The sequence below is a fragment of the Macrobrachium nipponense genome, chromosome 43 (assembly GCF_015104395.2).
Source record: "Macrobrachium nipponense isolate FS-2020 chromosome 43, ASM1510439v2, whole genome shotgun sequence".
In the NCBI taxonomy this organism is placed as follows: domain Eukaryota; kingdom Metazoa; phylum Arthropoda; class Malacostraca; order Decapoda; family Palaemonidae; genus Macrobrachium; species Macrobrachium nipponense.
Genome location: NC_061104.1, coordinates 5,742,083 through 5,753,917, shown reverse-complemented (window position 1 = coordinate 5,753,917; position 11,835 = coordinate 5,742,083). Strand labels below are relative to the sequence as shown.

The 11,835-nt window shown below is 35.4% G+C and overlaps 1 protein-coding gene across 3 annotated transcripts; it reads right to left on the bottom strand.

Moving 5' to 3' along the window:
• Nucleotides 1–447: 447 nt before the first annotated feature.
• Nucleotides 448–9,654, bottom strand: LOC135214013 (lipase lipl-1-like). Of its 3 annotated transcripts, none has more exons than XM_064248116.1 (11): nucleotides 9,505–9,654; nucleotides 7,740–7,928; nucleotides 6,588–6,795; nucleotides 5,748–5,862; nucleotides 5,133–5,283; nucleotides 4,422–4,514; nucleotides 3,834–3,992; nucleotides 3,036–3,120; nucleotides 2,260–2,402; nucleotides 1,884–1,972; nucleotides 448–1,354 (listed from the first exon to the last, which is right to left on the bottom strand). In XM_064248116.1, the coding sequence occupies exons 2-11, from the start codon at nucleotides 7,905–7,907 to the stop codon at nucleotides 1,276–1,278; spliced, it is 1,290 nt and encodes a 429-aa protein (XP_064104186.1). In that variant the 5' UTR covers nucleotides 7,908–7,928; nucleotides 9,505–9,654; the 3' UTR covers nucleotides 448–1,275. The 3 variants fall into 3 exon arrangements, with proteins under 3 accessions (XP_064104186.1, XP_064104187.1, XP_064104188.1); XM_064248117.1 differs by having other exon boundaries at nucleotides 9,537–9,653; XM_064248118.1 differs by lacking the exon at nucleotides 9,505–9,654 and adding an exon at nucleotides 8,071–8,197.
• Nucleotides 9,655–11,835: the final 2,181 nt, after the last annotated feature.

The window sequence follows — 11,835 nt, the reverse complement described above, 5'->3', positions numbered from 1 at the left end:
TCAGAACAAGGAGATATTTAAACATAAGGCTACACAAGTACAAAGACGCAGACACTGACACATACACAAGATTAAGTTTCTAGGAAAAGCAACCACTCGAGGGTACGGCCGCTGGTCTGAACTTGCCTCGAAATAGTTAACATGTTTAATTCTGCTTTAATGTTTCCGCTTGCTTTCGAGGCTCGAGTAGAGAAAGACAGAGGGATCCTTGCCCCGCTGACCAAACACCCTGAAAGCACCCCTCCTCCCCCTATGAGGGCTCTAAAGACCGCTAAAACTGGCGTCACTGAAAGATGACGCAATGGCTTTTCTCTACTTGTCAAAGAACTTCATAAGCTGGACTTTTATTTCTATGGCTGAGCACTGCAGACTGCAGAGCTAGGCTCAAGTTTGCTAGGTTCGAAAACTTGTATACGTGTTAGGATGGGATGCAATGAAAATAAAAGGAACAACTATTATTTTATTGCTTCATAAAAAATATAGTATAATCCTACTTGTTCATCGAATGGGAATATAGTGTACAACTAAAATAAATACTTCCTTCATACAGACTCAGTAACACCTAAAAAATATCTGCTGTATTGTCCAAAAGTAATTTCCTTAATGAAATAGTTTCATTCCAAAACAGTATAATAATAATACCAGCTTACAAAAAAATAATAATAATAAATGAAAAACAGAAGATTACATTTTCAGATTACATTAACCATGGAATTACATACTAGCAATGTCAGTTTGCTCAATAAAAATTACATTTTCACCAGCGCATAACAATGTACCTCTAATTGCATAAAGTTATAAGTACAAAATCATGAAACTCGATAATAAACAATAATATTAAAACAAAATAAATTTTTATTGAATGAAATCGCCAAGTGAAAAGGTGTAAAATCAATTTATAAATGAAGAGATAAATATGGTTTGAAGATAAACTTGAAATATAAAGAAAGAAATGTATTTAACTTGAAAATATCTGAAACTGAATATATATATATATATATATATATATATATATATATATATATATATATATATATATATATATATATATATAAATTTGAAGATAACAAAAAATAGATTTAAACTCTCCCCAATATATTTCCTAGAATATATATATATATATATATATATATATATAAATATATATATATATATATATATATATATATATATAATCTGAAAATAAACAAAAAATAAATTAAGACTTACACCAATAAATTTCCCCCCAGAAAAAACATAAAAATATGTACCAATAAACCGTTCACTTCCAGTTGTCTACATAGCATTGCCGTCTTGGTACTGTGAGAGAAGATCCAGGATGGGGTAGTATAAGAGAGTGTCGGCCTGGAGAGCCCTGCGGAGGAGACACAGAAAAGTGAATGAACACTTATCATATAACTTGAGTAATATCTAAAAAATTAACTTCGAGAGGAGATCCAGATTATGTTACGTGGTGTGGTGAGCATATATATATCTATATAATCTTATATTATATATATTCATAATCTATATATATATTATATAATATAATATATACACACATATATGACTTATGAATTCCCTGAATCCGAAGAGCCTACTGACTTCCAAATTTTCAAAATCTAAGGGCGTACTGACTTATAAATTCCCACAGTCCAAAGGGCATACTGACCAATAAATCCCCCTAAATTCTAAGGGAATTATTATTTATATATATTCCCTAAACTCAGAATGGCATACTGACGTAAAAATTCCCCAGATCCAAAGGGCATAATGACTTATGATTCCTCAAAATTTGAAGGGCATACTGACTTATAAATTCCCCCCCAAAAAAACACAAACGGAAATCATGGTAGCGTTCATGAAGAAGCCAAGACGAACGGAAAACGGCAGAACTTTCTTACCAGATGAAATCGAGATGGGTGAAGTGGTCGTCCTCGATCTTGGCTATGTGGACGACGTGGGGCAACTTCGCCAATAAGTGTAATACGTCCTGTTGGGGGAATAAAGAAGGGGAGGAGCTGGTTAATTCTGGCAGCTGACCACAGAGGGCAGTGCTAATAGCTGGTTAATTCGATTGGTTAGCCACAGAGGGCAGTACTGGCAAGATCTACCAATGTAGAGTACTTGTGCAAGGAAAATGCTGGTTATTTCGGACAGTTAACCACAGAGGGCAGTACTGGCATGATCTGTGAACATACAGTACTTGTACAAAAACAACCAATATGCAAATTATGTACTCAGTCATTAAGAAGGTTCGAGAAACTATTCTATTCTTACCGCTGGGGAGGCCAGCCAGTCATTTTTGGACCAAAACAGGGCCACAGGTGGAGTGGCCCTCTCCAGGTGATATATTGGGGGATCAGTTTGGCCATAGGCCTCCTCGTTTCCTTTGGTTCCAAAGTCGAATTTCCGGAAGTACCCTGAAAAGGAAGACAAGAAAGATTATATCAGTCCTATTTATTTACACCCAAAGCCGGTCATATTTGACCTAGATTCGAACCCAGGGCTTTTGGGGAAGGTCACAGGTGATAGGGGCCTTAATCCACTCAGCCATCGATCAGGAACTGGTCACTTTCATCCAATTCCCATCTAGTGAAAGTCATTCCAAAATGGAATATCAATTATACTGACTATTATTTTGGGAATGACTTATACCCTGAAGGAGTCATATTCAATCAGCTAACCTAACCTAACCTGACTTATAGATTTGAACCAGTTTGAGGAGGGTTACGGTTGACAGCACACTTAACCCACTCAGCCATCGATCAGGAATTGGTCACTTATATCTAAATTCTCTTCTTTCTGCATGTCACTTTATTTCCTCTTGATTATTCCTAGAGGACACCGTATTCTTTGGAAGGCTGAATTTCAAATTAATGGCCCCTTTGGTTTGTTCCATATGAAGAGGTTTTCATCTACTGAACAACAATAATAATAATAATAATTTTGTGAAAATAATTCCCAACGTGGAATATTTGGGAATAACTGATACCCAAAAGATCCCATATTTGATCATTCCCAGCGTAACTTTTTGGGGTAAACAAGACACTCACCTGACCTGACCTCCTGGAGGTAATGGTGCAAGGTACGAGCGGACGTCCCTGCAGGGGTATGCGCTAATATGACTGGGAGCATCTCCTGAAATAATAATAATAATAATAATAATAATAATAATAATAATAATAATAATAATAATGATGACAGTCGGTGGAGTGATGATAGTGAAGATGTTTTTAGCATTGTCATAATCATACTTATACTTGGGTATAGTGAGAAATTAAAACTAAAATTGCTTTATCTACGTCACAATAGAATATATTATATATATATATATATATATATATATATATATATATATATATATAGATATATATAATCTGAAGGAAAATACTTCTACCTATTTAATCCCTGTCACAAATAAGGAAAAACCCTTTGATCAACTTCATCTGTCAAAAAAAAAAGAAGGAAAATTCTTCCATTTTTTCTTCGTCACAAAAAAAAGTAAAGAATGCGTCTAAGTTTCTTCGGCGCAATCGCGTTATCTGTACATTGTATGATCAAAGCCACTGAAAGCAGACCCATCTTTCGGCGGTCTCGTTATAATGCTGCCTGAGCCGCAGCCCACGAAACTTTAACCAAGATCTGACCTATATCTTTGTCAGACGCACGATTGTGGCTAACTTTAACCTTAGATAAAATGTTAAAAAACTACTGAGGCTAGAGGGCTGCAATTTGGTATGCTTGATGATTGGAGGGTGGGTGATCAACATACCAATTTGCAGCCCTCTAGCACCAGTAGTTTGAAAGATCTGAGGGCGGACAGTAAAATAACAAACCCTCGTCAGAAATACCTTGTTCAGCTGATCGGGGTTGGAGCCGGTGATCAAGAAGAGGCTGTTGTGACAGATGGCCGACGTCCAACGTTCCTCGTCGCAGAAAAACGTCACCAGATTGTCCATCAACGTTCCGAAGGAGAATATCTCGTGCCGGCCTAGTAATTTCAACGTTTTCTGCGAGATTAGTCCAGGAATATATACGTCAATATGTGTTTATAAATACACAGATTTTACAACAGAAATCGTGTTAGAGGCAGATAAAATTGTAAGAATAGAGGTCAGTATGTGTTTATAAACATTTTCCAACAGAGGGCTGGTTAGAGGCAGATGAAATTGTGAGAATACACGTGTTTATAAATGAGTTGTATAGCCTTGGAAATAAAGGACTTGTGATCAGAACTAAAATCCAAATACAAAAATAAACAAAGAAATAGTACATAATAAATAAATTATAAATAAAAAAATAAAAACCATTACAGAAAGTGATGAGATGTCGAGTACGTTAAGCTTCTGTGGTATAAACCAGCTGGAGAGGAAGTCACACACTCAACTGCTTCAGTTGCTATTTCCTCTTGCAACATTCAAAATCAAACATCAACTCACCATAAAAGTAGAGGAAAACCAAGACAAGTACTTCAGTGGGCCTTCCATGTTTTCCACGAAGGCTACGGGTCCCATGGCTACCATGAATCTCACCTAAAAATGGGAATAAAAGTTTAGGGAAATTAGGCCGATAAGCGATAAACTGCAAATCTTTTGTCTAGGCCTAAGTAGCCTACATTAATTGAGCTAATATTTCACTGACATCATGTTCTCCTATAGCTCCTCGGTGATATGAAGCTATCAGATGTTCTACTCAGATATACAAAGAGCAAGTATACCGATTTGGATCAACGCTGAACCCATAAGACTAATTTCTTTAGACTCATGATTCCACCTGGATACAAAATCCAGTGTTTGACATGATAATGAACTAGCTAACCTTGCAATATCAAACGATATTTGATGACGATTTTCTCATGAAAAGATTCAAGCGACTGCCTTATCACTAAAACCAGACAATACTTTTTTAACGCCTCTCTGATTTGGTAACTGAAATATTTCATTCTGTTGCTTACCAGCAATCGTTCCATCCATTTCCATAACATAAACACCACCTTTACCATTGCACTGGTAAACAACACCTTTTGCATTACACTGTAAAACAACTCCTTCAATACTGTAAATGGTTTAGAAACATTGCCAAACAATATAAATACCAAAATGAGCAATCGACAGTTAAACTTTCACTGAAGCATCTGAATCACAACATACCTTAGACGCATACTCCGGACGCTCGCTCATAAGCACCCAGAAGACAGTGGTTCCCATGCTGAATCCTATGTAGTTCAGGTCCTTCTGTCCAGTTTCGTAGAGTACATAGTCTATGGCAGCTGGGAGGTCGTAGTAGCCCATCTCGTGCCAACTAAGGAGAGAGGTGAAGGCTTTGAAATGCAAGCTTTATTTAAACATCAGAGGTGGATTAATCAGGACCTAGATCTCCTTACTCAGAAGTGACTAGTAGAGTCTACTATCAACAGGACTGGAATTGGCATTTCATAACTAATAAAGAAATCAACGCTGAGATAAACATGGTATATATACATTGATCTCTGCAAAACTCTCACAAGCAAACTGTTACTGTAATGCTCGGTAGATCTTAAGTTGTGTAGCCTTAATAAGTATCAGTGTATTTATCCATGGTTATCTGGCTTCAGTGTATAGAAATGTATGAGCATTTGCAATGAAGTATAGCAAAACTGTGAATATTACATGAGTATTTGGTTTGATTACTGATAAGGGACTTTAAGGAAAATCTCGGGTCTTTTCTTTAAACAAACACAAGTATCTTTGCGCCTGTGATGGGTGAAAGGAAGGTATAAGTCTCACCTGAACTCCCAGAAGGCTTCTTCACTCGGGGACAAGCTCACATGATTTTTGGAGTAAGTGTTGCCCCTGGCGTTAGCCAACCAGACGTCATAGCCCTTACTTGCCAACAAGTAAGCTGCAGATATAATGAAATGAGGTTAGAATTGTTGACAAAGTCAAATGTCAACGATAAGGGTGACAGTGGTAGGTGATCTGAACATTAAAATGGGTTATAGCTATGAAGAATAAGAGGTTGATATATCTGAACCACCTGTTTAAGACCTGTTCTGTGAAAAGGACAATATCAGTAAGTTGGCAAGTGAAAGGGTATACACTAATGTATAAATGGAATCATAAGTTGATAGTAGTAATAATATGGGAAGAGCTAACAGATATTTCATTATTGCTTGATGAAATGGAAGTGATTAAGTAAAGCTGTTTAACTGGGAGTGAAAGAGTTCTGGACGTTAAACTTGAATACTGTTATGACCACTGAGTTTGATAAGAGGGAAAGAGGAAATACAATTAAAGAAATTAAAGCCAGTGGTCTCTGTGGGCTTGTTCCACGTGAATAGGGGTTTATTTTCTGATAATAATAATAATAATAATAATAATAATAATAATAATAATAATAATAATAATAATAATAATAATAATAATAATAATAATAATAATAATAATAATAATAATAATAACATTAGATCAATGAAGAATAAACCAAGGCTGAGGATTAAGACATAAGAGTGAACGACTGAGATTGAGATGGAATTCACAGTTGTAAAAGTCAGTCGATGGTTGATAGGTAGATGAACATACACGCATCTGAGGCGGCCTTATGACAGCGAACAGACAACGACCTACCCAAAGCCTTCTCGGGCGGGTCGTTCATGATGAAATCCGACGAGGAGCAGAGGAGACAGTGATGGAGGAAGACGATAGGTCTAGGATCGTTAGGGGTCCTGGTTTCATTGGGCCCGTGTGGTATTCTGTGCAACTCAAGGATGTAACCGTCTTCGGTCGTGACGTGGTGGACTTCCGCTGGGTATCCGTTGGCGATGATCATCTCAGGCTGAAAAGAGCACGTATAAAGATCAGGAAGAATGTTGGTCAGACGGTTTATAAACTGCCTACAGTCATTCCAGGGATACAAAGTTCCTCCCTAGCTGCTGTAGTTCACAGACATAAACTGACTACTGATTCCGCACTAACATTTGCCAGATAAGCATTGCAAAATATGACAGAAACCATCCCAGCATGGCTGGTGTCATTTGAATATCTTACAGATAAATCTAGCTATATTTCTAATTGGCTAATGTGTTATTCAGTGATACAAAAGTTAGTATTTCAGCTATCTGTCAAAAAATAAATACACTCTCAATGTCAAAATATCAACTATCTGTCAAAAAATACACTCTCAGACTCAAAATAATCCAAGAAACTTTAATAGGCACAAACTACTACATTGGAATGTGTGTATAGAACTAGGCCTACATTTGTACGAAATAATCTAGTTTTATACGTAATATGTTTTTATTTTGGGCCCTACATGCAGGCAAGCCTATGCCCCTGTGTACCCTAAGTCTTCCCTTGCTTAGTAAAGGGATTTGAAAACTCCACTGGGCACTTCTCTGCTTTGAGATCCAAAACATTAGTCACCCAAACCCTGGCATTCCCTGGGGCAGTAATATCCACGTACTATATTAAACAAAATCAATATTATGTCTTTACTTCTAATTTATACACACACACACACACACACACACACACACACACACACACACACACACACACACACACACACATATATATATATATATATATATATATATATATATATATATATATATGATTATATATATCTATATATATATATATATATATATATATATATATAGATATATATATATATATATATATATATATATATATATATATCTTCCAAGACAGACCTCATTTCATCAAAATTAATCCACACTGAGTGAAACAGAACAGAACTGGCATAGGGCAACTTACAGTCGTCAGGTTGGTAAGGCGATGGTGTTTACTAGAGGCCCTTAAAATTTCGTCTGCCCTGTTTCTCACAGACCCTTCGAAACGCCTGTAATCCATGGACAAGCCCAGGGCTGGCGTCAGAGCAGCTAGGCCTATTAACGTTGCGAGGGCAATCAGCACTTGCTTCATCGTGGTTGGAGCTTATGGCACCTGAAATGAATTTTCTGGTATTAAAACAGTAGTCAGATGATAATCGTAACTCTGTGGATGATTCGTACCCATTAACTCATTTTCTGTCATGTTATCCATGTTTTCAGAGGTCTACATCGGTCTAGTTAACTCCTTCACACACCTTTTACCAAACTTACGAGTCGCCTTAACAAACCTCGTACTACTGGCTCCATCTGAACATACTCTCGCTACCATTATCAGCAACGATATCAATGCCAATTCATCATTATTAAGATTTAAAACAAGTTTTAGATTCACCAGAAACTAACTCCCAAATCTACAAATCATTAGATTAAAAAGAATTGTTCGTAGTCCAAGTCTAATGCCATTTAAATCAAGACAGAGAACTAGGCCTATCTTGATCGAGAAATCCCTTCGTAAATCTAAAGGGTAAAAATATTTATGACGTGCTTGGAACTAAAAGCTTTAGATATATTCATATAACATAACCATATTACTATTTTACTTCAGTGACAAAGGACAACTTATATTACTCAAAGTTTACTTTTTATCACCCCATAACAATACAATTCGGAAATAATAAAAGATATTTATCGTAACATCTATCGTCAAACATGACAATTTTTAAAGGCAAGACAGCTTGGGCCTATCATGATTTATAGACTAAAGTTTCTTAAAGTATATCTGACTAGCATAACACACGAATTTATATGGAATTCGATTAAAAATTTACCTATAAAACGAAAGATGAACTTATTCCATATAAAAGTCTATTCATTCAGCCTAATTATGCATATGTCTAAGCATATCTATGTTTAGAAGAAAATACAGTAGAATTAGCAACGTATAGGCCTGAATAAACCTATGATATAGAATTCTGAGAACACATTAACAATTCTAAATCAAATCCTTTGAAATTACGTAGGCCAAGGTATTTCAGATGTAATAAGAAAATACGCTGAATTAGTAAGATACAGGGCTAAATAGGCCTATTAAAAAGATATTAGATTATAAGAAAATACTCTGAATTAGCAAGACATAGGCATAAATAGGTCAATCAAAATTATATTCGATTATAAGAAAATACTTTGATTAGCAAGACATAGGAATAAATAAGCCTATTAAAAAGATATTAGATTATAAGAATATACTCTGATTAGTAAGACATAGAGCTAAATAGGCCTATTAAAAAGATATTAGATTATGAGAATATACTCTGAATTGGTAAGACATAGAGCAAAATAGGACTATTAAAAAGATATTAGATTATAAGAAAATACTTTGAATTAGCAAGACATAGGGCTAAATAGTCCTTTTAAAAAGATATTAGATTATAACAAAATACTCTGAATTAGTAGTACATAGGGCTAAATAGGCCTATTAAAAAGATGCTAGAATAAATATTTTGTCTCTTAAATGAAGTCCTTCAGAATACTGAAGCTATGAAATGAATTAATCAGCCATTTGCAATCAAATAAACGTGAATTTGACGACGCCTAGACTGACAGGACACTAAACCAATATGAATTTTAACCACTTCAAACTTTTAACTTCTTATTATAGACGAAAAATAAACTGTGACGTATATGCGCACCGCTCAATCAATCCACGAAAAGTAACACGTACGGAGCACAGACGGACACTCCTATGTACACACATGCAGTGGTCAACTAGGTGGAATTAATGAGACTCAAATGTGAGGCTTTGGGTGAGAGAGAGAGAGAGAGAGAGAGAGAGAGAGAGAGAGAGAGAGGTGGGGTATTAATAGGTGGGGTAGGGTAGGATGGGGGAAGGGAGAGAGAGAGAGGTGATGTTGATAGGTATATCGTCACCATAACCGTTGCCAGATAGCAATGGGATACTTATAATTCGTTAAGTATCGACTACAACTTCTCAAGTAAGTTAAGTGATATGTAACAATTTATTTATTATTTTTATATTGTTGACACTTATAAAGTGCGTCGAACGTTCTGAAAGTGCGGAAAACTATATATAGAAGAAAAAAAAGAACAACTGGCACTCTACCGAAGATGATCAACGGACAGTTGATATGTGGTGATATTTGTGACGCAAGAGAAAAATAAATGATAAGAAATAAAAGGAAAATATTAAATAAATAAACTCCGAGAAGACCATTAATGATATGTTTATTTCTCAGTAGCATAATTCAACTGACGGAATATGTTATACATAATAAAACAAAAGAAAACAGACGCAATTTTCCACAATGTTTAGAATCATTTGTTTCAATATGAACACTGAAATCTATAGCGTTCAAAGTTATAAATTTTTTTTATGGTATTTTTCACCGATAGATGATATTATGTAACTATGGGTTAGGTCAGTATTTGACCGGGTGGCCAACACTGAAATTTATAGACACCTTGGGTACAAAGGTTGCGGTGACCGTGAATGAAATATGGACTTTGTACTTGTTTTTATCTCTGTAGCTGCAAATATATAGGCCTAATCATAGTCTGGTTCAGTTTTTCTACCCCTGTCACCAGATGATACAGAGGTATGACTAAGCGATGGATAATAATTATATAATTACCTGAAAGAGAGAGAGAGAGAGAGAGAGAGAGAGAGAGAGAGAGAGAGAGAGAGAGAGAGAGAGAGAGAGAGAGAGAGAGCCAATTTGGCCTTAGAATAACACCATTAAAAGGTTGAACATTAGACCATACAGAGTACCACCTGCATTATTTTATATTATAACAAGAACGAACGGAACTAATTAACTCAAACCAATGTTAATTTTTGCCTTTTCTTCAATCAAGCGTGATAATTAATTATCATTAAGTCTGCTTAATTACAGCAGATAATTATTTCTGACGACATCAAAGCTAAGCCACCTGGGAAATTCGTTTGGTTTACTCAATGAACTTACGTTGTTAAGTAACCCTATTTCTCCCTCTCTCTCTCTCTCTCTCTCTCTCTCTCTCTCTCTCTCTCTCTCTCTCTCTCTCTCTCTCTCTCTCTCTCTCTCTCATCCTTTGAAAATATATAATTATTATCCATACTTTTATTATTCCATCTGAAGTGGTACTATGTTTAGACCTACATTTTCAACTGACTTCTCTCAGTTGAGAGAACAACTTCTACAGTAAAAATATAAAATGGTCAGAAATAAATGAAGAATTAAACAAAGATTGGGATAATATTTTCGTAAGTGATGACATAAAGGTAAATACGGAGATATTATATAAAATATTAGAGAAAATAGTGGATAAATATATACCGAAGAAGAAAAGTAAACATCAGTCATGCATACCAAGAGACAGAAGGATCTTGTTCCAGAAAATCAGAAAGTGGAAAAAAGGTCTAGCAAAAAAAAAAAATGCATGGAAAGTTATAGAACTAAAAAGTAAGATAGAAAATGCAGAACAAAAGATTATACAATCAAAAGAAAATGAAAAACGGGACTTGGAAGAAAAAACCCTATTAAATATCAAGCAAAATCCCAAACTATTATACTCATATGCGAAGAAGATGAATAAAAGAAGAATAGAAATAGGCCCTCTAAGAATTGAAGGGAGATTAACGAATGAAAAAAAGGAAATTTGCAACATACTGGCAGAACGATATAAGAGAGAATTCACCCCTAGAATAGATAATGAAGATAATGATATAGAAGTAAGGGATGAAAATAGTGAATATTTAGCTGACATAGATATTAATGAAGCTGATATTGTGCAGGCTATTAATGAAATTAAAAATGGAGCTGCTGCAGGGCCTGATGGAATTCCTGCTATTTTGTTAAAGAAAGTAGTTCATTCTATCGCAAAGCCACTTGCAATATTATTAAGACAAAGTGTAGATACAGGCAAGATTTATGATGAGCACAAAATTAGCATATATTACCCCTACTTTCAAAAGTGGATCAAGACTAGAGGCAAGTAATTATAGGCCTGTGAGTCTAACATCA

Coding starts and splice junctions, on each gene's coding strand:
- LOC135214013 (XM_064248116.1), bottom strand. CDS start 7,907: ATGAAGCAAGTGCTGATTGCCCTCGCAACGTTAATAGGCCTAGCTGCT. Junction 4,515..5,132: donor GTCCGGAGTATGCGTCTAAG/GTATGTTGTGAT, acceptor TCCCATTTTTAG/GTGAGATTCATGGTAGCCAT. Junction 3,993..4,421: donor GGTTTTCCTCTACTTTTATG/GTGAGTTGATGT, acceptor CTAATCTCGCAG/AAAACGTTGAAATTACTAGG.